We start from the raw sequence: 26581 nt of genomic DNA, 5'->3' as shown, positions 1-26581 counted from the left end.
GCAAGTTACAAGGTCTGGAAGTCACTTTTTTTTTTACTTCAGGCAGGTCAGAAAGCAGGTTTGGGTGCCAAAAAAAAAAAAAATTATTCATCTTCTCTGACGTTTTAAACATTCAAAGGCCTTTGGGCCAGGCGTCTGCGCAGCGGTCTGTAAGCCGACAGCAGTGCTGTGCTGTGTAATGGTGACGGAAGCTGCTGGAACAAATGCCACGTAGAAACAGGACAGCTCAGACAGGGATGTGTTTAAGGCCTCTTTGTGTGTGTTTTTTTTTTTTTTTGCTAGTGAAAGCAGTTGCCACCTTTCTTACTACGCACAGAGAAAAAACCCAAAAATAAGTTATGTTACTAGAGAAATACAGGCTGCGGCACAGCGGTGGGAGGAGAGGCATTGCGTGAGCAGTGCACGCTGCAGCCTTCCAGCAGCGGCAGATTCCTGGCTCCAAAAGCACTCGCAGGGCTGAGGCTGCGGTCAGCCCCAGATCCCCGGGAAGGGTTCACTACCCAACCAACCCTTTCCCGGGCTGACCTGCCAGCGCTTGCATGGGAGCCATTTGGTGCTCTCGGATGGGTGCTGGGTGCCCGCTTGGCCATGAAATCCCTGTCCCAGGCAACTGCCTGATTCTTGGCTCTTGAGCCCACTGCAGTCACACCAACAGTTCCGTGAAAGCATTTAAAAATTACTTTTAGTTGTCAATTTTGGCTCTTAAGTCACAGCATAGCTGAGTGGCTGCACCTTCCTTGTGAAGGTGCGAGTCTGCGTCACTGCGTGGAGGACGGGTGCTGTGGAGTCACTCGCCTGCGCTGGAAATCAGGCTCAGCTCCAACCCGAACGGCAACTGGAAAGCCAGATGCTGCACCGCTTTGTCACCTGCCCGATGAGTTACCGCAATAAATCTGTGCCTCGCGTGCCTTACAATGTCTCTGCTTGGTTCCGGACTATGGATGATGTTGAACTTCGTGTAGCATCATGTACGTCAGCACGGGCGACAACCCCTTCCCCTAGATATTCTGCTCCTCTTGCCACCCTCACCGCCAGTCCTCGTCCCGCAGGACACGGCCGGGACCAGAGGCAGCTGCTGCGCAGCGGCTCTGCGACGGCGGCTGTAACCCACGCGGCGAGGCAGGAAGCCGTGGTGGAGCAGGGATCCCCTTGACGTGGCGCTGGGTGCGGGCTGGCTGTGCCCATCCGCAGCAGCCCCCATTTTCCTGTGGCTGCTGGAGAGGCAGCAGCGAAGCCCACTCCACGGCCGGTCGCAGCAGGGCCCCACTTCTGTCCTCCCTCCCTGAGGTGCCCATGAGCAGCAGAAGAGCAGGGACACAGTTGAAGTTTCTCCTGCACTTGAGTCGCATGAGCGCATTTTTTGTTTCCCAGCTTGTATCAAACCCACAGGGCTGGTGGAGTCTCCTTTCCACGCTGCTAGCTATAGAGGAGCCTACGGATTACTCAAATAAAAGGTGTGGGGAAAAAAAAAAAAGTCATTATATGGATTATTTTTTGTCATTTTAATACTGACACTTGACACAGGAGAGGATAGTTTCCCACCACATTTTCTGTATTTTTTCAAAGTTCTGGAAAAAAAAGTTTAATCCCCAAAGTGTGTGTGTGAGGATAAACTTTGCAGCTGGGGAACAGAGAGGGCTGATCTGGGCAAAAGTACTTTAGAGAGGAATTACAAAGCATGGCTTTACCTTGGAGGAAAAAAAAAAAAGAAAAAAGCACAGAATTCACAAAGGTTGGGGTGTTGCTTCTGCAGATAATGTAATTCTTCGCGAGCTGGGATCTATGTGTCATGCTAAAATAAACAGGTAGTGCAGGAAAATTTGAAAATTCAAAGTCTTTTTTTTTTTTTTTTTTTTTTTTCTGTTGATGGTATCTTTAAGAAAATTCCCCTTCAGGAAGTAGTACTAGTCAGTGAAGCTTCTTATTTAAAACTGCAAACGTAATGCAGGTTAGCAGCATTTTCCTTTGCCTTCTCTTCCTGCCCGCCCCCTGGCTTGGTGTTAATTGCTTTTTCAGGGAATTGGTGAAAGAGCATAGTTGCTAGGAAGTCCCATTCATTCGCTTATCTTTGAGTGGTTTCCTGATGACCGGGGCTGCCCTGACTCTAGTGACTTGCAGTTTCAGAAAATTCAGGTGGAAATAATCCTTCGTTCAAGCGCTCAGTTTCTGACATCACTCTGCCTCCCGCCAGGTTCACTTAGCTCTCTGCCCGCGCAGAAGGCTGAAGAACACCAGACGAACGAACAGACCCTGGCTCCCGCTGCGTTTTGTCTTTTTCGGTGCAGACGTTGTGCAGACCCTTCAGCAGGCGGTGTCGGCGGTGGGGTGATTTAAGGAGGGGCTGCGTGCAGCCCCCGCGGGCAGGCAGGGCCGCAGAGGCCTCGGGGCGCGGCCCGGGGCTGCCTCTGTCCGTGGTGCTTAACCAGCCCCGGGCGCTGACCCGCCCGCTCTGGGAACCGCGCTGCATTCCTGAGAAACAAAGGCATTCTCGCATCCTGGAGCAGGAGGAAGGCTCATTCCCATATTTGCCAAAGACAAATATCTTGATGTTACTAACTTTTTCTTCACGGTGGTTTAAAGATCTTCCTCTGAAATCAAGCTATGGCGTACAGTCTCTGCTACGGAGCTTCAGCTGATAGCTATCTGCAAGGACTTAAGGAGTATAAGCTCAGCTTCTGTTTGTGAACTCTGCATTCAGGCAGAAGAGGTGCCCCCTTATTCGGTTACGAAGAAACAGAGACCCAGAAATTCATGCCTCAGGGCTGGCGTGGTTTCAGAGCCAACAAGGCATGTGGCTAAGGAACCCTTGTCCAAAATCTCAGGACTTGTGATGATCAGGTCCTTTGCTTTTTGAAGCATGCCATGCCTGTTGGCTTTCCACTGTCATTTTGAGCAGTAGGGTCCCCTTGGCCCGTGTTCTGAAGGGCCATCAGGTGTTGCTGTACCAAGGAAAAGAGCTTTACGAAGAACTCTGCAGGTGCAGGTGAAGCTCAGCATCCATATAAATTAACTCTCTAAATCACTTTTGTATCATTTTCACAGAACTTGATTGTATCTCATGGATGATCAGAATATAACATCACTCATAAATGTCATCATCTTGAAGCAGCAGAGCAGTAAATGACACTAAGCAAGGAGAACATGGTTAAAATATGCTTCTGTCATCCATTCACTCATTCATCTAGTTAGAGACAGGACTTTCCTTTATTCTAAAGAAAGCGGTCATACTGTGTGAATATTCTGTCTTTGAACAGCCAGAGTAATGTTACTTTGTAGAAAAAGTAGTAAAAGTTCTCTCTGAATCTTCTGAATTTTGTGTAGAACACACCTCAACTAGAGAGACACAAATCAATCCTGAGCTCGCCACAACGCAGTGATGGAGAGCAAGCCCTAGTCTGTCGACAGAGGTGCAGCTTTCCCGAAGAATCTGCATCTGGATCACCCCACCAGACATACACAAAGAACATCACAACTTTATTTTCACTTTTAAAGCATAAAATACATCTAAAAGGTAATTGTGTTGTATTCATTTAAATTCTTCCAAATCATGACGATTTCTAAACCCAGGCACAGAAATGAGGAGAAACAGACAAAGTTTAAAAGTCTAGTAATTTTATACTGTAGCTAAAATTGTTACAAATCTTCAGTAGTATATGCCATGAAGGAACTGAAATATTTTCAGACGCCTTCATTTGAACTCTATGAAGTTAGACAGTTAAGCCAGTCTATAACACGTAATTACTTGAAATGCTAATGAACATAGGAGCCTAGGGAGCTGACACTGCATTTCATGATCTCAGAGCACTGGTCGATGTTCTTCTTTATCCTGTAGAACGTTTCCACGTATTCAGAACGACCCAGAAGTTCAACAAAATCTTCATCGTGAGTTATCACCAGAAGCTGAAAGTTACGCTGTTGTGACCGGCTTTTTATTATCCTACAAAGAGATAATATTTGGTGTATATTTATCTAAATCACACTCTAGTTTTAGAGAACTTGTAAATACATAGCACAAAAATATTTAGCTGTTGATAACGAACGACATGAAGCATCAAGCAATCTACTGCTGATTAACAACTCTTTTTACCCACATTAAAAAACCTCAAATTAGTTAAGAAATATTTTTTCTTCTCCAGATAAAGGAGAAGGAATCTAAAATGACTGCTTTGCATGTATATTTGCAGATGTCAACAAAGATATGCCAGCTCAAAATATCATTCACTTCTGCTGACTACTATTAACATCTGAAAAATGCCCGGCTTTAACGTTCACAAGACGAGATCACTTACTCCACCAGGGCGTGTGCAAGAGACTCTATGTTTTCTCGATCAAGATTGGTGGTAGGCTCATCGAGTGCCAGTATGCCACAGTTGAGACAGAACGTTTCTGCTAGAGCAAGACGAATAATAAGAGAAGCAAGCACCTAAAGAAAAAAAAAAAATACCACCAAAATCTCACTTTTCAGAGTCTTTATAGAGGAACTACATGTACCATGCTATTTTTAATGCCACTGCAAAGCATGACTGAAGCTTACACAACAGTGTGCTGATAGTTCACAAAAATAACAATAACTAATTCATTACTGAAAAACTACATTAAAACCTCAAAGTTTCAACTCAAAGCTCCATTCTACAAAGTACTGCTGGTAAAATATCAGAGAAGTCAAATGCTCAAAACTCAGGAGAAACTGGAAGCAAGGATTCTAATCCGATGTAATGATGCTACGACGTTCCATCTGCATCACGCCTACGCTCTGTTCCAGCCACACCTTACTGCAGCAGAGATGGTGGAAACGTGTAAGTGTATCAACGCAGTTTGAGTTACGGAATTCCTGGCTACTCACTAAAACTGCAGGCAGCAGGATTTACCACTTTGTTCGTCTTGTACTAACATGCCTAATCATATTATTATTATTATTATATGTCCTGAACTAGTGAAAATGACAGAACACTTGATGGAAACTGTGCTGTCAAAAATACTTTCCAATTATCACGACTGCTGGCATCACAGTTCACGATCAAAGAATTCTCAGAATATAACCTAAGAAACTGTGAACAAGTTTCACTCTCATTTACATAGCACTCTAACGTAACATCCTAGACTGCTTTAGGAGAGGACACATTTTTTTGCCTATACTGCTGTTTTGTAAGAAGATTTGGATTTCCCCCAAAATTAGTATGGAATTTTCAAAACCAAGTACATACCTACAGTCAGGTAAGAATTAATTTGACAACATTTTCCATATTCAAGTAACAATGCAGTATTCATCTTCTCATCAAATATCCTTCCATGATTCTATTGCTGTATGCGCTTAAAAATATTGTGTATAATTTTGTTCCTCTCCTCGATTTCACTTTCTACTACTGTCTGTACCACCTGGTCACAGGAAAGACCTGGTTGCCAATGAAACTCTGCTGGAGTACGCAACACCATGGAAACTGCTACTCTAGAGGTAAGGAAGTAGGCAGTTTGTTACTTCAGACAATGGTAATTCTTCCTTGACACCAGAGATGTAAATCTGTTGGCATGACAGAGAGGAAGGAGAACGTATCTCCCTCACACAACTGCAGTGCCCTCGGGCGAGATCGTCACTGGCACCTTGCACAGAGAGCCCCGAGCGTCAGGGGGAGCTCTCCAGGTCTACTTACACTGCAGCAGGCATAAAGGATGGGCAGAAAATGTTCCAGCAGGGAAGAACTAAGAGCAGCCCTGGCTGGATTTTTGTCCCTTTCTACTATCTCTGCATCTAGGAAGATCGCTTGTTCTGGTGGAAATGATTCACCTAAGGAAGAAGCAGAGTTTCCTGCTGTAATACTGCAGGTAGCTTTGGTTGCCCAAGTGTCAACTGGCTACAAGTATTTTTTTTTTCCCATACCTCAGCTCTTTAAAAAAAAAAAAAAAAACCAAAAAAACCACCAACCAACAAACCAAAAAAACCCACTACAGATGGTGACTTTGGAGGCAAATTAATAAGGCTGGTTCTTTTGTCTTGCTGGGGAATATTTTAGGTGCTCTGTCATAACACAATAGACAGGTGGAAAAAACAACTCTCAAGCCCCAACATGGGAAAGAGGTGTGGTTAACTCTGATGAATCTCTGATCACCGGTACTGTCAAGGCAGGTGTGACATCAGGCCACTGGGCCAGTGTGCGCTGCTAACGCACTGAGACAGCTGAATGGCTGGACTGCAGAGTCGATAGCTGATGCAGACAGGATAGAAGGAAATGCAACGCCTGAAAGTACGGCATGGTATGATACCTGGTGACATGAACTGAAAGGTTATATTCAGCAGTAAGGGAGAGCAGCAGAACTTGGAGAAAAAGAGGTCTTACCACACTTAAGAGGTAGATGCTGTTTTCAAAAGAAGACCAAGGGCCAGCCCTCAGGAGTGAAAAAATATGCGAGCAAGTCAATAGACATAAAGCTATGGGAACCTGAGTGGTAACTAGCAAGAGACTGGGAGGATTTGAACTTCAGGACAGAGGGAAGTTGAACCCTTCACTCCTGCAGGGATTCAGATGAGCCCCCAATTGAAACAATGGATTTAGGGTTCAGATGTTCAGAATAATATACTGCACACTGTCAGCAAGATCCAGATACAGTGAAGGAAAGTTGTACAGAATTGCAAATTAGAGTTGGAGTCACTTGTTCTTCACAGTCACTTCAGAAACTGTTACTCTTTTGCATCCACCTGAGTTAGTTTTCAGAATCCTTTTACTGTGTACTAAAAATAAAATGCTATTACCTTTTGCCCAGCACTACATCTTCCTCGCATATCCAGTGCCGTATCTCCCTTTATCATTACTACTCTGTAATTGTAACTTCTTCTTTTATCAGAGGCTGAGACATTCTCATCTGCATCAGAACGAATTTCTATATATTCAATATCTGAAAATGGGAAGGAGACAGTTTTTACATTAACAAAAAAATCTTTAAGAATATCATAGGATTAATGGGAGTTGAGAGATATTATATGCAGTAACCACAAAAATTCTATTCAGAACTCCCACTAATAGATACATCTTTGAAATTAATTTTTCCAGAATTGAAGGAATGAACTTGTTCCCCGTCTCAAGGAAACCTCAACTTTGGAAAACATGGAAAAGGGAAAACTACCTCTATTTATCCTTTAACTAACTACATAGTCTGTAATAACAGGGAGACTATAGTGGTGACCAACAGACGTAGCCTTTAGAATGGAACCAACTATGGTCAGATCCTGGACAGTCAGTACTTTGAAGAGACACTTTTCAGCATGCTGTGCTCAGTATCAAATGGATACGTATGGGTAAAAATAAAAACAAATTACATACCTTGTCCTCTGTAGGTGCTTCGCCAAAGGTCGCGAATTATTTTGTTGATTTCTTCCATCTTCATGCTATGAAATGTCATTATTGCTCTAAAGAACAACAACATAAAATGTCAACAAAAAGCTCTCTTTCCACTCCCTAAATGCTTTTACTGAAAATATAACAAATATTAGTTCATTTTGAACGCAGAGGTATCTAAAGACCAAACACACACTACTGCGTAAGTAATTCTACACTCACAAACAGATCAGTCTGAAGACATAGGAGAGTAATGAAGACAAAAAGATTTGCAGTCAATCACTCAGAGAGCAACTTTAAAGAGATTTATAATTTATGTGTGAGGTATAGTATGACACTGACACCAAGAAGACAACTCTGATATTAAGTCTTCCAAAACAACAGTAGTGTTAACTCATTGGCACAGTCCCCCGACAACACAAATAACTGGGTCACGGTAGGAAAGGAGAGCCTGCAAAGTGTCCTCAGAGCAGAGAATTCTGTATTAAGAACAGAATTTATAATTATACACATAGATGTTACGACTGGAGTTACCTTTCTCTTCAGCAACAACTGTCACACAGGATGTCATTAAGAATTTCCAACTGAATTTCCCTGGTTTAATATACCAACATGACTTTAGTTCTATAATAGATGATTCCTTATGAAAGCATTCAAGAAAGGACAAGATGCTCTATTTCTGACTTGGCTTTTTAAAGAAAAAGTGCTCTGTAATTAAAAAAATACTTACTCAATTTATGCCAATGTCTTATTTAAAGAAAAAATATGGTGGAAATAAAATGTACTTCTGAAATGGACTTTGAGATAAACTTTTCCTGCCTCTCGCAGGAATTATTACCACCTATTCAGCTCTTAATGGGATTTGTTAAGTCTGAAGAAAGAAAGTGTTTCCAGCTATTCAGTTAATTAAACCCAAGAATGCACTCCTCATCAATATTCACCATAAACCTCTAAATATTAAGTCAATAAAGATCAACTGATAGCACAGAACACCCAAAATGTCGGGTTTCCCAGGTACAGATAAAGCTTTCAGTCTCTGGCCATTGGAGTTAACATTTCGTCTCACCGATTTTTCAGACGATTACCAATAAGTGATGCTTATCTATTTTTCTTGAAATTACAAGACTGATTTCCTGTTTTGCCTTAAATAGAAACATAGATGATTTGATACCATACAAAAAGATTCTGAATTCTAAAAGGGAAATTCTTGGAGTGCCTTTCCATTTAAGCTGAAAGGGAAAAATTATATACGCTCTGAACAATTGAAATCTTCACAGAATACATTTTGAATGAGCTTACATTCTAATATTAAACATACTTATTTTATCATTAAAATTGCTTAAAACAGGGTTCCTCTAGACCACTGTGTTTAACAACAACTGGAACTTGTCTTCTCAGCTTGGAAAGTTCTCATCCATTTAGTTTCTCTTCTCGACCATTATGCTTCAACCACACTACTGCTCTTCTGTGCTCCTTTTCCCCGCACTACTAGACCCTTTTTAACACAGGAGACCAAAATTCCACACTCTATTCAAGACATGGGTGTACTGGGAATTCACATAGTGGTGAAAATGTTTCTTTTTCTCTTTTTTGTTCCTAATATTCAATTTATCTTTCTGTCACTGAGCACCAGTTTCGTATTTCCTGAAATACATCCATTGATTCCAAGATCCTTCCCTGTTGTCCATCAAGTTGCAACAGCTCATTGCAATTCCATCATTATAATTGAACATACAGAGTTTTTTAGGGACCCATATTTTTTACTTTGTATATATTTACCAATTTTGAGATGCTACCTTTGGCCAGTCAGCGCAAGACTAGAAAACAAGCTTCCGGAGGAAGCAGAAACAATCACGAAGTTTACTACACTTTCAATCAAATGTAAGCCTTTTGTAATGTACGCACAAACCCACCCACACTGGAAAAGGGGAAAAACACTTCCATATTGTAACATTCTTTATTAAAAACACAATTGTTTACCTGAGAAAAAGATCACAGGGAACAAGAAAACTACCTGGTGTATCTTATTCATGTTAAGATATGAACAGAAGATGCCAAAATACACTGCTATAAAAATTAAAATAGTATGAGACACTATGCAAGAAAGATTCAAACTAATAATGAAGGATTTAAACACGGATTTCATCTTTCTTAAACTTGCATTGTGGAGTTTATGTATTTTGAGATAACACGTGACACAGACCTTTAAGAAACACATTCTCTCTCCTAATTATCCATTGCGCATCCTGTAATACTTCTCTCTACTTCCCTCAAAAAAAGCCCATTACCAACCCAAAATTACAAGAAGAAAAGAAAACCATCAGTAATTTTGGGAGACACACTTAGGAAGTCTTCCTAAAAACGCCTTCAGGTGGGAAAAAAAGCTACAGAGGAATAAGGATCAAGGAACAGCCGGTGGCTCTGTTGGCTCTGCCACATGTTTTCACACAAAAACCAAACTGAACATGTTTATTGTCCGGACATTCTCTAACACCACAGGCAACAGAGCAGAAGATTACTTCAGACCAAGAGTCCAGCACAGAGGGCACAGATGGATGATGTGGCAGGTTCACTCCCTATTATCTCTCTTGACTTGAATTGCTGCATTGCAAATATTGAGTTCTAACATATACAACCACAACTCAAAGAGGTCCTACAGAGAACTGGGAATAAAATCATAATGATCACTGGACTTTTCTATGACTTCATTAAACTCCAATTATTACCATAAATGCATTTATTGTATATATATTATATACACTAACGTACAAATTTCCTACATCCTACCAATCCTAGCGTATTTTCACTAATTTACTTTAAAAGTTGTACCTTGTTATGTTATCTTAACATTTAAATGCCAGATTTTATAAAGAGAAATGATTATATATCGCAAAGAATTACATCAATTTACTATTTCTAAGTTACCTCTGGAGTCTAAAATTGAAAGCTGCTTTTGCATCAAGGTTATCAACAGCAATAAAGACAAAAACATTTAAAGAATTGCCCTCATATGACAATACTTACTTATCAAGAGCTTTGTAATAAAGGTCCAGATCTTTGTTCACGAGCTCTGTTGTTCTCATAACAATCATCATCTCCCTGTATTTTTCTTCCGCATCTTTGAACTGTGACTCTCGAAGTTCCTTTTTAAACCGAACAATCTCTTCCTCAAATCCACGTTGTCGGCCAAGTGCAACATGATGGTTTCTTTTCAGCGATTCTATTTTCTCCTCTAAATGTTTTTGTTCACTGTGAAACCATAATCGATACGCAAGCCTTCTATATTTAGTGTTTCATAATTTTTTAATTGTGGTTCTAATTTTGAGTTTATGTTAGACAGTAGCTTGTCATATTATATCTGTAAGTCTGTAACAGTTAAAATTATAGTACTAATGTCACTGAAATTAAGATATTATCAAAATAAAAATATTTTAAACTTTGTTAAGAACATATTCAAATCGCTATTCTGAGCGGTAGATGCAAGTTATCATGTTCGAATGCCAAAGTGCTGTATGTAGAAACATATAAAATAATTTCATAGCTGGACTTAAATGAGGATACTGAGCAAAATAACATGAATTAACTGGGTAACCTCTAGAAAGCTCAATAAATACTCCACACATATGAACTAGCATAGGGCTAATTCCTTTTCAAAAGTGTTTATTATCTATGGAACTGATGTTAAACTACTGAAATAAACACAAAATTCGCTGCTGAGACATAAGAGTGAGTAGACTGAAAAAGAAAACTAAATATTCTCACCCAGAGACATTAATTATTTTTCAAATGTGGATTCAGCAGCAGAAGTCATTTAAAAATGGATTAGATTGGAACAGGTATGGGCATATGTGCACATATATGTATTTCTAGCTAGAAGCACTACACCATTTCACAGAGTCATTTATGTTGTCATCACGGGGATGTTATACAAACGAGAGTTTGAAGGAGGAAGTGGTCTACATGAATGGGGAGAAAGGTGGATCAGGAACTACACTAAAACAGTGAATACTACATTCAGATATTCAGTGAATTCTTGTGCAAAATGTGCCATTCTGTTTTGAAGATGCTTACTTTTTCATTTGCGGGACTTTCATTTCTCCCATCTCCTTCATAAGTTGTTTTATATTGTTTTCAACTTCTTTTAGCTCTTCATTCCGTTTCCTCAAAGTAAGATTATCCTCTAGCCACCTTTCCTGGATCTGTCTCCACAGAAAGCACGAAGTTGTACAATATTTCAGAATACTGATTCTCAATTACAAAGTATAAATTCTGTGCAACTCTAAACTATGCTACAAGGATAAAATAATTGACAACAGCAAAAATCATCATAGTGAGCTCTTATCTAGAAACAGGATATAATGAAAATCAGCAGTATTATTTCATAGTTCAATCTGAAATAATACTTTCAGTATTTACTGTCATGGGTGAACACAAGAGTGATCCTGTGTGTGAATATTAACCAATGTTTCAAACAGGGCAAGAAATTTAGGATGAGATTTAACAAAGTCCCCCATCTCAGTTCTACAAGTTAGACAGTAAGTGGTGAGGCAGAACAGGGAAAGGCATCTTTCACATAAAGAATGTAACCAGCATTTGAAACATATACACAAGAATTTGAAGCACATGGCAAAACCTAGGGTAACTAGCAACTTTTGGTACCTTCAATTTGGTACCTTACTTCAGAAGGCAGGCATTCTCCATACAAAGACATTTTTGAAAATGCTGGCCCAACAGACTTTCCTCTTTCAGAAATACCACAACATGACAGAGAAAAAAGCTTTTCAAAATGCATCTACTTTTGCATACACAAATTGCAAGACTGTTTTCAGCCTAATGCATGCATAGCAGCTATTCTGACTAGTAACTGAGCAAGTAAATTAGGAGGAGACAAACTTTGCACCACCACAGAGCTAGGCAGACTTAAATCAAAACCAGAAATTATTTCAACTACACAAAACATACTTTAAAACAATGCGTCTACCTTTTGAGTGTCAATATCTTGTCGAATTGTTTCCATCTCTTTACTTATCTTTTCCTTCTGTTTCTCGCAGGCAGCTAACTGAGAATTTACTTCATCAAGTTCAGACTCCTTTTGCTAAAGAAATACAATGGTATATGACTTAAACACAGAATTGCTTTTAATAGCAACTTTTTATTGGTTGTTTTTTAGGGTACCTTTTTATAGTCCTCTTTTCCTTGTTGAATATAGTTTTCAATTTCTTTCATGTACTTGTTTATATCTTTAACTTTCTCTTTTATGCCATTTATCTGCAAGGAAAAGATTTCAAATGAAATGCAGAATTATGTCCAAGCACTGATACGCTCTGCATCAGAGATCAGACACTGGACAACACCACTGTCAAAGTACAATTCCTTATCATTACTCCCTTTAATTTACTAATCAAGTCTTCAGCTTTTGAAATCCAGATGCTCTTTATTACCATGAAAATGTTTTCCAAAACAAATGGTAAATCACTCATTTGTGTTTATGCAAGAGGGCCACTTCATCTGGGAAAAATAAGTCTGTCTCTTGCCAAAAGACAGGTTACAGTCATCCTTGCTATTCCTCTTAGATCTATTAGGAAGGGCTTTTTCATACCCTTGGTCACTAAAATACTGCCAAGTGTCCCTAGAAGCCAAAGGTAAATTACATTTGAGTTCATCTCCTGACTTGGTTATATTCCTTTTCTTCCCCAAAAGTTCCACCAATCTAAAGCAGTAGATAAAGCCACTGCTGTTTCCTAAAAGCGAACTCTTTACTGCGGCTTCCATCCACGCCTGAAAAACAATACATAATCCTATCTCCCAGCTATGTCAAAGCAAACAAACCTTCTCTTGTGTTTCTTTACTGCTTGTGGTCCTTTTATTCATTAGATCCTCCTTCTCCTGCTGCAGTTTTTCTAAAGTTGCATCCAAAGGAAATAGCTGTTCTTTTGCTTCCTGAAAAGTAGTTGGAAAAAGTCCTTTTTATTTTCTCATTCTGTTAAAGAGTAACAATTTTTAAAGTGGTAAAAAAAGTCATGTAGTTACTTTTTTCTTTTATTTTTTTGAGTGTGTTAAATAAAAAAGGCCTTAAAATATGTATTAATAAAGTTCTGGAATTTCCCAAAGATACGCAACCAAGGACAAACCTTGTCCTTATTTTAAGGACAGTTAAAAATACATCTTATTTGCTAGGATTACAGACAATGTTAAATATAACAAGATTTTTTTTTTTTCCCCCCCAGAACAAAGCTAAGGGTTAAACAATTACAAGTATTTCCTACCTTGATCTCTCTGCATAAGGATTGAACCTCAGTGGTTAATTCCACTGTTTGTTCCTCCAGTTGTCGACGACGCTGCATGCTGCTGGAAATCTGAAGTTTCTCTGCTTTAAGCTCATTAACTGTACTCTTTAGCTGCTGAATCTGATTTTGCTGGTCTTGCTTGAGTTTTTGATTTAACTCAATTTTACCAGTAACTGTAGATGAAAACAAACTGATGAAAATTTAACTCTAAATTAAGCTAGTAACCAAACCAACAAACTATTAGAATACAGTTATTTCAGAATGTAAAACAAGCAAAATAAATTTAATTTTTTTAATGGCAGCAAGTTCAGAACATTATTTTAAATATAAAAACAAAATCCCAGTTTTGTATGACCTACCTGTATCCCACAAGTGTTTTTTCTCTTGTTTTTCTTGGCTCACTTGGAGAACAGTTCTACTTAAATCGAATCCTAGCAGCTTAGCCTCCTGCTGAGCAATTTTTCGTTCAACATCCCTAACATCAGTCTGAAAGCACAATAAAAATATTATTATTGTATTAGTGTTTAACAATGTATTTTTCATCTTTGGCACACAAGAACAAGCTCGGGGCTTGAGGCACACACGACTCAAGACCTTCAAATTTGTCTCCTCTGCTGGAGCTATGTCACATCACTAGCATAAGGTTGTGTCTCAAGGGCTGGAGCACCTCTCCTGTGAGCACAGGCTGTGAGAGCTGGGGCTGTTCAGCCTGGAGAAGAGGAGGCTCTGGGGAGACCTGAGAGCGGCCTCCCGGTACCTAAAGGGGCTACAGGAAAGCTGAAGAGGGACTTTTGATAAGGGCAGGTATTGACAGGACAAGGGGCAATGGCTTTAAACCGGAAGAGGGTAGGTTTAGATGAGATAAAAGGAAGAAATTCTTCCCTGTGAGGGCGGTGAGGCGCTGGGCCAGGTTGCCCAGAGAAGCTGTGGGTGCCCCGTCCCTGTCAGTGCTCAAGGCCAGGCTGGACAGGGCTCTGAGTGACCTGGTCTGGTGGAAGGTGTCCCTGCCCAGGGCAGGGGGATTTGGAATAGATGACCTCTAAGGTCTCTTCCAACCCAAACCATTCTATGATTCTATGATTCTTGTCTCTGCGACAACAGAACCGCTGGAGCCTCAGGAGCTGCTGCCACCTCCCCCCCTTAAGTGATCTCAGTCCTTTGCCTGGCCTCAGGTTCTCTACATAACTGTCCCTCTGGTGTTTCTCAGCCGAGCAACGATTTTGTGTTGGTAATAAAGGCATGAAGACCGTTCGAAACAGACTCCTACGTCGGAATAATAAAAAGTGGAGGATACCCACTCCCCTTTACCATATATTCAGATGGCACAGAACAACGTAGCAGATGTGACAAGATTTCAGAAAGTACACAGAGTAGATGCTGAGAATACGCTGAACCATAGTGACTATGAGGACTGAAAAACACTTTGGTGTACTTACATTCATGCTCAAGTTCTGTATTACGCCTCTTTTCCCAGTTACTACAGCACATAACTGAATCAGAACTCAAGGGACTCTGTGGTCCTCAAAAGCAAAAATCATTACATAAAACTTTTACGTTTTATTAGTACCAAGATCACCTACATTACGGTCTCTTTTAAAGTATTTTTACTTTGCTTGAAAAGTCTTACAAAGTTCTGTCATGTTATTGAATAACTACATATTTAGACACCAGCACGTGAGTTTCATTTTATATATAAAAAGAAATTACCAAAACATACCTGGTACCGTTCCATTAGCGCTATATCCTGTAAACAAGCCTTAGCACTTTCCTCCTCAGACAAAGCTGTCCGCAAGAGTGATTCCTGTTCTTCTATCTCAGCCTTCAGGCTTGTTAAATCCCTGTTTGCATTCTGTATCTTGTTCCTCAAGTCTGGTATGTCCTTATCTTGGAGTTCAACTACAGTTCGCCTTAAAAAAAATACAAATCCATAACATTTCCTAGGTCAAAACCAGCAGCATAAATTGAAGACACACAAAATCTCTGATACCCTTTAATAAAGGAAGACTAAATTTAGCCACAATAGTATCCCAATAACCTCCCTTAAGCTTATGTTATATACCCAGCTTAGGTAATACATCCCTAATTTTAGACAGGTGAGATGAAACAAAAAAGCAAACAAAATCTTTTGTTTTTTAACTTAATTACAGCAAGTGCTCATGAGAGGGTCTAAATCCACTGTACAAGAGTGCCCTCTTGTGAAAGCAAAGTCTCCCCTCTAACACATATTCTCCAAAGTCTCTCAGGACAGCAGTCTGCAAATTTCTTGAGTCTAGAGCCTGCTTGCAGGAAACCTGCATACTCTTACTTTAACTGCTGTTCATACACTAAGGAAAAAAAAAAACCCATGACTGAAAAAAAAGTCTTTGGGGCTAGTGTTACTTGTTTATGCTTTGGAAGAAGACAACAGGAAGAGAAAAGGGAGACGACAGCAAAACAGTCGGTCTAGTATTTTCACAGCTTTAAAAATATAGACAAATTCAGCCTGGACATTCGAAAATACTGTAAGTACCCTTTCTGAATTTGTTAATACTACCTACACTTTGCATTACCTTGCAGGTTAAAAGAAATTAAATAAATAACTAAAGTAAAGGGATAAATTCAGTCCAATCTATTACGGTTTATCAGTATCAGAGACACAGATACATTCTGAAACAATACAATTGCACATGACTGAACCTCAAGGAAACACAACTGGCATTCGGAATCCACTATAAAATCCCGAGATGCTTTTCTAGAGCATCATAATTCATACAGAACACCCCGCAACAAAAATGGCTGTTAAAGGAGATAGAAATCAAGATACTATTAAAGGGCGTTTAATACAGATTCAGTTCCCACTCTGTCTATACAACCTCCACTTTAGCATTTTTAAGAAACATATTTAAGGTGGTGTGATATGAAGACATTTCAGTAATAACAAAACCAGCCTATTTTAAATTACAGTGATAAAAAACAAGGAGGGGAACTGTGTAAATCATCAGTAGAAAAGTAAGTATACAAGCACTTTTTCTGCCTCACTCTTACAAGAAGCCCCAAAGGACCAGAAATACAAAAAATATGGAATAGTCTAATACTAAAGTCCAAATGAGCAGAGAACAAATGCTAACAAAATACTTATCTCAATTATTATATTTTTGAATGAATGAACTAGCCCTAAAATACAGCTTCCCTGATATCTACGTAATTTTTAATAATGAAAAACAAGCATTTGAAAGAAAACAGTTTGAAACAACACATTTTGCTAAGTACTTTACCTAAGTGGTTTAAGACTCATCATTTCATCACGTTTTTTTTCTTTTCTTTTAAGCTCAGACTCGGTTGACTTCAGTTTGTCTGGAGCAAGACGCAGCTTGGACTGCAGATCACTGATTACATCCTGCAGTTCAGCCTCTGTCTGAAAAACTCTTTGACAAACCGGACAACACGACTGGTTCTCCTCTGTCAGCTGTGTAATGAACTGTGAGTAAACTGCAGTGGCTCCAGCAAGCACAGCTGGTTTAAAAAGAAACAAAAAACTTTATGTAGAAATACAATAAATAACGAATAATCAGATCTAAACTAGATATGTATCTACCATAAAAGAAACAAAATTATCACCTGTGATATCACAAAGACTGGAAACCGACATGGCCCTAAGCGACCTGGTCTGAATTAAATGCTGCCCCTGCTTTCAGCAGGTTGCCCTAGGTCACCTCCTGAAGTCCCTGTTAACTTCAATTATTCTACAAGTCTCTTTTAATTAAATCATACTCATCCCTCTGAAATTAACAGTGGAAGTCAGTACTTTCCTTCAGTCAGTAGCAGGCCCTATGGGCCAAACCCACACCAAGCGGCCGGTTCTTACTTCTCTTCACCCCTGGCAGACACAAGCACTCAAACATTTCCCTAGCTTTGAGAAAGCCATGATGAAATGCACAGCAAGCCAAAGCAGATACGTCATTTACACACAATAAGAGAATTAACTGAAAGAATTAAAACAACTGATCCTGCTTAAATGTAATACAGAAATAGTAGTAAAGATAAGGAAAATCTGATGTAAAAAAGGTAAGATTCAGTAATAATAGCCCTTAAGTAAGTTCTGTGACAATTGTTTGTCCTGCACACACAACAGACTGTCTCAGTATCTGTGGCTTACATTTAAAAGAAGCTTTAGAGAAAAAAGTAGAGCTATATATAAATTTACCTCGCTGTTTTGAACTTTTTTCAATTTCATCTTGAAGTTTGTTCAGATCACTGTCAAAGTCTTGGCTTCCACAAACATCAAAAAGTTTTGCTTCATGAAGGGACAACTGCGCTTCTTTTTTTCTTAACTCATTACTGACATACGTTTTATGATATTCTACTGATGCCAGTCGTTTGCTGAAACATCAACACATAAACTCTTTTATTACAAATAAACAAAGAAGATTTCAAACTGTTTAAGCAAAAACAAAAACACGGGAAGTTAATCTGAAATGGATACTGCAGAGTCAGTTCTTCAATAATTTTTCAGGGAATCTATAGAGTCAATTTTTATTAACCTAAGTACAGCACAAAGTGTTTCATCTTAATTCCCGTTTGTTTTCTAGATGCTTAATTATGAGAAAATAATTTATAAACCAAAACTTTCTAGAATAATACAATACCAGCTTTGATTCCCTACTGCAATTATTGCTTACGGAATATTATTGAACCTCTTTAGCAAAGAGTGTTAGCATCCTTCTACTCATGTTCTGTAGTTTTGAATTACGCAATATTCTCACACTTGTTTTGTGGAAGTCTGTCACTGCATAGTGTGCCGATATTACCTACTCTTTCTGATAAACTGTTTGATATAATCAGATGAAATCAGGAACAAGTAATCACACATGAACTCGTGATACAGTCAATAACCACTCTGCTGGTCTTCTGGCTTTCTTACAAGTCACAATTTCCCCTCTCAAGCACGTTCATTCACCTAGGATTAGTATAAACAATTAAGGATGTTCCAGAACAATATTTTGTTATTTTTTTTTTATCAGCTATAAATCACAAAAATTCTGCAGGATGCTTTCTTTGATTTTGCAGTAACCTAAATAAACAATAACAAATTAAAGTAACAAGTTAAGGATATTAAACTTTCCAACATTTAAATTCATAATTACATAAATACTTAAGGAGATATAATCAATTAAATTAATACCTACTTAAGGTCAGCAAGATTATCCCTTGTCTGATTAATCTTTCTGTTTTTACCATGAAGCCAGTCTTCCAGCTGTTTTTTATTTGGAAAGTATCCCAACAGTGACGTCAGTTCATCAGAATGTCTTAATTTTACTTTTCTAATCTGCTCTTCTTTGTCTGCCTGAGGAAATTAAGCATTTAAAATTAATTTTTTCATATCTTCAAGTGTATGTCATTCAATGTGTTCATGAAGTTAAAGTCAGACAGAGGCTTTACATATGACTGTTGATAAACACCTGAAAAACACACAAATCTTGAAGGGGTTGTATTAATTTCTTGCCCCTCTCTTATGAAATGATGATAGAAAAATTACTTTGTCCTTCTTCAGCATCTCCATTTGGGTAATTGTCGTGGTATGTAAATTCAACTGTTCCATCTCTTGATCCAGCTTCCGAAGAGCTTTGTCCAGGTTTATTTTCTCATTTTGCAGAGTTTGTACTTCCAGTTCGAGGGTTTCTACATTGCTGCTCCTCTCAGCCTTCTCCAGCTCACGTTCCTAAACAAAAAAGAAAAGCCCAGAAGACTTAACTAATTACACTAATCAATAAGGTTCTAACTAAAGGAAACAGAAGAAAGCCCTTAAGCTGCCCAGCAGCAGTATCCTCAGCTGTTAAGGAATGACACTTAGATGACTGGGAAGAATATAGGCAAAAGGACAATGGCTGTGATGGTGGTATGGGGAAAGGAAAGCACTGTTCTGAAATGTAGTACTGCCCCACGTTGCTCGTGCTTTTACCATAAGCCTTAACCACATGATTAGCTTCACGAAGCTCACTCTTATTTAGCTTGATTTTCTGTATTTTACATCTACTGTACATTACATGCGGAATTTTCCCGGTGAGGAGGCTAGAAGAAATACTGACAAACACCAAATTCACATACTGCTAATAAGCATAAAATATTTGGCTACAAAAACACGACCAACTGTTCAACATAAACTGCTTGTAACTTTATAATACTTCGTCAGATACAATGCTTGCAACCAACTAGCCCATCTCACAGACAACTTCTCTGGAAGAACGTAGGTAGTGTAGGACTTCAGGTCATATTTTTCCGGCCCAATAATTTACGACTGACTACTCTTATGATATCATCAACCACAGTTATTGCACTCTTTATAACTCACCAAGGAGAAGCAGTGTATTCTACGCACGCACTGTACAAAACCAAAGAGTGACTAGTCCCTGCCCCAAAAGGCACACCATCTAAACAGACAAAGCACAGACAGGGTAATAAAAGGGCAAAAATGCATCAGATGGAGTAAATGCCAAGGGTTTTGTTTGTTTTGGGTTTAGTTTGTTTTTTTTTTTTTTATCATAAAGTTGAAAGTTTTGATTTCAAAGTTCTAGAATTTTCTCCATTTCATTAACTTACTGTCTTGACAATCTCCTGATCCAACTCCAGCATTCTGTCTGAAAACCCCTCCAACTCTTGTAATTCATACTTTACATTCTTCAGCTCATCTTGTTTCTTATTTTGAATGTCTGATTTCAGGTCAATGGTTCTTTCTAATCCAGTTTTCTTGTCTCTTATTTCATCTATCTGTTTTTGTTTCATTGCTTCTTTTCGTTCAAATTCTCTCTGAAAGAATTCAGCAATAATATACTCATCATTTTTTTCATAGAAAAATAACATAGAAAAAACACTTCTTCACACTAGCTTGCGAATATTCACCACTGTAACACAAGACATTAAAACACTCAGAGAACTAGAATGTGTCACAAATTTTCTGCTCAAATGTTTCAATAGGAAAACGCAGATGTGTCATACTGGAAGTGTTCTGTGAGAGCAACTCCATTTTGAAGATGACTTCTTATTGAAGTTGCTTATTTTTAAACAACAAAATTCTTACCATTAAATTATTTGCAGCTTCTGCGTCTCTTTCCTGTCTCTCCTTCAACAACCTGTGAAAACTGGTTATGTGCCTTTCATTAAAAGGTGCTCGCTCAAAACCATCCAATTCCAACTGGGCTGCCAAAGACTGAATTAATGAATCCCTTGTTGTGATGTGCTCTTGGTGACGATCTGCTTGCAGTTGAAGACGACCTTCGCAAAAAGAAAACATGACGTAAAGGCTCAAAAACTGAGGCAGAAGATACATTTATGATTCAAAGTCAGTTGCAATTATTTTCTTGAAGTCTTTGAAATGGGAATATTTTTAAACAACACAAAAAGCTCCAGAGGAGAAACAAGCTTTAACTTGAGAGATTACTATTTCAGGTAACAAAACTATTATTATTTAATTAAATCAATAATTTAGAAGAAAGCCTCTTAAAACAGTAAAAATATTATTCTGATTAAGAAACAAACCCAAACATATTTTATGTAAGCATATATTCTGCGTCTCAACTACTACAGCTTTACTGAAATTCCCACAGTCTATCAAAAAACCACACAATATACAAAAGAACATTATCCTAAAGCCCCAACTAGTCCCCAGCCCTGACCTGAGACACTGAGAGTGCTGAGCATTCAGCTTTCATGTCTTCTTGGTTAAAACACACTTACACAATCACATCTGGGCAGCAGACATTCTCACCGCCTAAAGAATGCACAAGCTCCGGCAGTGAAAACAACTGAGCTGTAAACTGCTAGACTAACACTGTTCTACCACAAATTAACTATTTTGAATATTTTTATGAAGAACGGTCCATTTAAGAACAAAGGTACTACATGTTGTAGTTGTACCTCAAAACAAGCGCACATCAGAAACTCCAGGAGAAGAACGCAAAGACCTGTCCACCTGTGAGAGTCTCATACCCTACTGTGCAGCTGACCCGAAACTAATACACATTTTAGGGGTTTGGTCCAGTTCAAATCCCTTCAATTCTATCAGTAGTTACACTTCAGATCTTAACTACATTAAAAAAATAAACAAAAAGTTATCAATGAAGTCCAAAATACCTCGTTCAACCAGTAGTTCTGACTTCTCACTGTTAAACCGCTGGCATTCTTTAGTGGCTCTGTCTAACTCACGCTTACAGTCCAACAACCTCTTCTCCTTCTCCTTCACTATTCTCTGGTGGTTCTGGTATCTATCCCTTAGTTGTTCATCTGTTCCTTGGAAAACCTGTACACCAAATACAACACAGAATAAAGTTAGCTTTTAAACTGAATTTATAAGCCAATTAATGATGCTTTTTGAAAGTATAGTTTTTATCATAACGGAATTCAAGAAATAAGAGATAAACACCTACCATACAGAATTTCTATACTAAGACATATATCGAGAAAAACTGAATATGCTACAAGAAAAGCAGGAAAATCTATTTTTCTTAGGCTGATAAAACTAATGAATCTAAATTTTTACCACTAAAAATTTCTTTCCATTTGTTAAAATAGTTTTAAATGCCTTGGCACAATCACAACAAAAGACTGACAATTAATTCTTATTTTAAGAGAAATAAACAAAAAATGTCCAGGGAGATGAACAACATTAACATCTGGAGACATTTCATGCTAGTCAAAAAAAGTGCTGGCTATCATCAACACATCATGAGAGGGAGATACTTTCAAGTTACGCGCTACAGGGCATTATTACCAATAATTATCACTTTTATGAAAACTTTTGTCACATTTGCTTTCCTGGCAGGCTAGTCCTTAGTGGCGGGAAAAGTTACAAAAAGCAATTTAAAGCAAATTACACAGAAACTAATACAGCTTTACTGAGCTCGATTTGCAGTATCTGATAATATCAAGTGAGCTATATGGGCTATGAAAGTGTTCTTCACCAACACCTGATGCGTAATAAAATATACACTTAGTTCACTGGGTAGCAAAGGACAGACCGATTCCTCAGCAGAAAAAATGGCAGTAGGGAATCAGAAAGGCAACCTTTTCCATCTTCTGTTGCAGATCTTTGTTGTCTTTCTCCATCTGCCTCCTCCTGCTCTCCAGGGCTTTTATGTCGTTGTCTAGTCTCATTACTTTTATGAGATTCTGTTCAACTGCTGACAGAGAACTCTGCAAAGGAAAGAATGCTCTAAGTAAAATATCTCACCAGCTTATGAATCCCTTAATCAATTATTCTATACAATATAGTTAGTCTCAGGGTAAAATCTTCATCTTTATAAAGTATTTTTAAATAAAGGGGATTTTAAGTTTTAGTTTAGTTTTTTTTTTTAGTTACAGGTTATAATAATTTTAGTTACCAACTAAATTTGAGAAAGGGAGATTTTGAATTAAGCTCCAAAAACCCAACGTCGCTACAAGAATTTAATAAACTAATTCTTAAACCTCCAATGACTGTTTACAGATTAGACCAGCATCTTCTGCCAGATTTGTTGAGATAAGCTTAATTCTGCTTCAGAGCAGAGGATTCAATGATGAAACATAAAACTGTAAGATTTCAATCAAGAAATTCATCCACCTTTCACATTTTTCTCTGTTCTTTAGTAGTTATGTATTGTTTTGCATTAAAGTCTTAACGTAATCACCACACAAATTACCTTTAGAGGTTCGAGTTGACTCTCAATCGATTTTACATTCTCCTTAGAAGCAGCCAGTTGAGCCTCTGTATTGTTCAGATGATCCTGGATTTCCTGGGCTTTTTCTTTATTCTGTTTTAGATATTTCAGTTCTGTCTGACACTCTTTTACTTTCAAGCTTTGTTTCAGTCGTACCTGACGGAGAGTTTCGAGTGCTTTAATATACCTTTAAAAAAGACAAAGTTTCAGACCCTATTGGCAACACAGCAATGCTGATGGAGGAAACAATGCCTAAGCATTTTAATTAACATCTACATTGTTAGAGAAGACATTTTATTACTTAGTTTTTATTTAATTACAGTAAAGAGAAAAACCTTGTTGCTGAGAAGATCTCATCAAATTTTTGTTTCAGGGCCTTCCCTTCACTTAATGGCCAGTTGGATTCTTCTTGGTGGCAGAAAATGACATTGTTAATCACGGATTTGGAAACACCAAGGGCGCTGATCATCTCTCGATCAATTTCTGCACACTTGGAACTCAGGCTGACCTTCTCACCATGCCTATGTAGCACACATAAAGAAAATCCACAAAGAAGTTACTAGCAAATTCTTTTAGAAGCAAAGTGCATTTTTAACAGTATGATCTCATTGCAACATATTGATTCATAAACTTAAGCAATAACAATTTTAAAGCATGTAATTACCATCTTCAACACATGCATTTAACAGTGTCAGCACTCGTAGTCAAAACTATGCAGAACCACCAGAGGGAGTAAAACGGATCCTGAGTTAAGTTAACACACTTCTTAAATAGTGGAGATCAAAGTTAAACACAGGCCAACAATGATCTGAAACTGAAAATGGTGGTAAAGGAAGTAAAGCCTGCACGCTCCACACAATGCTACTTTCAAACAGTACCATTATTAATACAATCTTCAAATGAATTCAAGTTAATAGATACAAGTAGTTCTTAAAAGCAGTGGCTATCAAATGTAGGATTTTTAAATCAACTAATAAAGTGACAAAATGAAGTAGCTACCAGTGCTCTTAGATTAAAGCTATGTAAAGGAATATATTACAAAGTTTTCTCATCTTATACATAAAAATATACAAAACCCAAACCGATCTTCACACCAAGGTAAGAAAAAATTTGACAACTTACTTTGTTCTAGTAATGACACCTTCAAGCGTTTTAAATTCTGTTTTCTTGCCTTTCTGGGTACAGACCATGGAACGCTGGACAGCCACAAGCTCTCCGTTCACATCTCGAAACTGTAATCGAATCTGAGCTCTAACATCTGTTTCGTTGGCAACCTTTAAGTAGAAACAAAAAAACGGAATAAGGGAAATTCTTCTCAACATCCAAATGAATACGTGCCTTCCCAGCTGCTGGTAATGTTCTAATCTCCCTCAGCTCTTTTTTTTTTTTCCCCTGAAACAATACGGTCAGCTCATGTCTATCTAGAACTTGAGCATCCCTGTTTTCATCACAACACTGAGCGCAGTTAAGTATGTGACTTAGGAGTAAGCACATATTAAACCTAGTCACTATGATTTTTACCTTTGGATCATGAACAAATGAGTTTCCTTTGGTGCCAGGAGGAAAATCTCCAGTGGATATGTATTTGAGACATTCAATGATAGTCTAAGAAAACAGAAACAAGTATACAGTTATAATGGCAATTTAGAGTAAACAGGATGGACTACAGGCAAAACCACAGTAACAGCCCAAATATTTACAAATGAGTTAAACATTGGAGGAGAGAGAAATAACATCTTATTTTTTGAGTATCACGAGAACATGGTACTTCGTGAAATCTGCTTTAACCAGGAGCTGGATCAGTTTCCTCCGTAAAATATCGATCAGTGCTCTGCAAAATCCAGGTATGAAAGCAGATCTCCAACAATGCTAAACACCACAATATTTACAGTAAACAGCAAGATTCTTGCAATATTATTAACACTTTTCTGGAGAGATCATTATTCATATTTTGAGGCCTTTCAGAGTTATTTTCAGTTCAAAACCAAACCAACAGTAAGCCTTACCGTTTTTCCTGCACCATTTGGTCCCACCAAAATAGTTAACGGACTAAAGAACGTGATAATTTGTTTGTCTTTATCCTCTACCCCAAAACTCCTAACTCCAAGGATACTCATTTTCTCAATCTTCGACATTTCTGCAGAGCTGCTTCTTTTCCAAAGCCAGAAGTGTAAACGTTATAAATCCTGTAAAATAAAGCTTCGTGAAAAATCTAGAAGGCAAAAATCACAGCCTGTCACTGAAAGCTGACAACGCACCTATACAAGGACAGAATGTTATGAACATCTTGAAAAACACAGCTCAGGCTCTTCAGTTGTGCCTCAAGGTACAGAACATACGAAGGCAGAACTCTCGTTTGTTTTAAACTGAGAAGCTAATCAACTCCAAGTTAAGAGTATTTATCATTAAATCAAAAGAATGGGCAAAACCACCCTTGAAGCGCATGAGAAAGGTGCTTCACTCCACACCACGAAACCCAGGCGCACGCGTTCAGAATGCCCCAAACACACCAGATTTTTTTCCCTTTCAAAATCCACCGCTCTCCTGCGAGGCCCAACACCGTGCGGGCTTGGCTGCCGGCCCCGTTTCTCACAGGGCCGCGCTCACATTTGCGTGGGACACCCATCCCGCATCAGTTTTTCCTAATATGAGGGGGAAGGACAAAAAGCAGGAGAGTCTGCAGGACCCAAGCGCAGGGGCGGGCAGGGCCTGCGCACGGCTGGGAGCGGTAACCCACGGAGGGAACTCCTGCCCCGAGGCCCGCCGCTGGCCCGGGGGAAACGCGTCCGTTTCAGCCGTAAACATGTACGTTTCAGCTCTGTTTCACCGGGCCCAGAGCGCTGCCCCGTGCTCCCCCCGCCACGGCCGAGCCCAGGCTCCCCCCGGGGAGGCCCGGCCCCGCCAGGCCAGCGCTGCGGTCGGCGGTAGCGATGGGTGCCCGGGCGGGAAAGGGCATTTCCTGGAGAAACCCCCCTGCCGGGGCAGAGGTGGGCAGCGGGAGTTTCCCGCCCGGAGCCCCGCGCTGCAGCGGGGGTGGACATTTTCCAGGGAGAGGCGATGGCACCGCCGCAGCGGAGGCGGCCCTTCGCCCCTCGGGCACGGGCATGGGCATCGGCACCGGCACCGCAGCTTCCCCGCTCCCCCAGCCCCGCTCACCTCCGCTCGCCGCCGCCGTCCCCCGCGCCCCGGCAGCCACCGCGGCCGCCGCCACGCCCCGGCCATGGCAGGCACCGCCCCGGGCCCGCTACCGCCCTCCGCGCAGGGAGCGCGGGAGCCGCTCGTTTGCAGGCCGTGGGGG

The 26581-nt window shown here is 39.4% G+C and overlaps 1 protein-coding gene across 1 annotated transcript; it reads right to left on the bottom strand.

The window, feature by feature from the left end:
* Nucleotides 1-3453: 3453 nt before the first annotated feature.
* RAD50 (RAD50 double strand break repair protein) lies at nucleotides 3454-25489 on the bottom strand. Its single transcript, XM_010119328.2, has 25 exons — nucleotides 25290-25489; nucleotides 24805-24888; nucleotides 24406-24557; nucleotides 23619-23804; nucleotides 23266-23470; nucleotides 22652-22780; nucleotides 21722-21887; nucleotides 20670-20863; nucleotides 20192-20398; nucleotides 19131-19313; nucleotides 18781-18938; nucleotides 17799-17974; nucleotides 16870-17107; nucleotides 15333-15522; nucleotides 13975-14101; nucleotides 13595-13788; nucleotides 13158-13268; nucleotides 12504-12596; nucleotides 12310-12423; nucleotides 11400-11527; nucleotides 10353-10577; nucleotides 7314-7399; nucleotides 6746-6888; nucleotides 4290-4423; nucleotides 3454-3937 (listed from the first exon to the last, which is right to left on the bottom strand). The coding sequence occupies exons 1-25, from the start codon at nucleotides 25416-25418 to the stop codon at nucleotides 3751-3753; spliced, it is 3939 nt and encodes a 1312-aa protein (XP_010117630.2). The 5' UTR covers nucleotides 25419-25489; the 3' UTR covers nucleotides 3454-3750.
* Nucleotides 25490-26581: the final 1092 nt, after the last annotated feature.

This window comes from Chlamydotis macqueenii, chromosome 14 (assembly GCF_036417535.1).
Source record: "Chlamydotis macqueenii isolate bChlMac1 chromosome 14, bChlMac1.mat, whole genome shotgun sequence".
Taxonomy (NCBI): domain Eukaryota; kingdom Metazoa; phylum Chordata; class Aves; order Otidiformes; family Otididae; genus Chlamydotis; species Chlamydotis macqueenii.
Note: the sequence above shows the minus strand (reverse complement) of the source record. Positions and strands in the feature narration are given on the sequence as shown.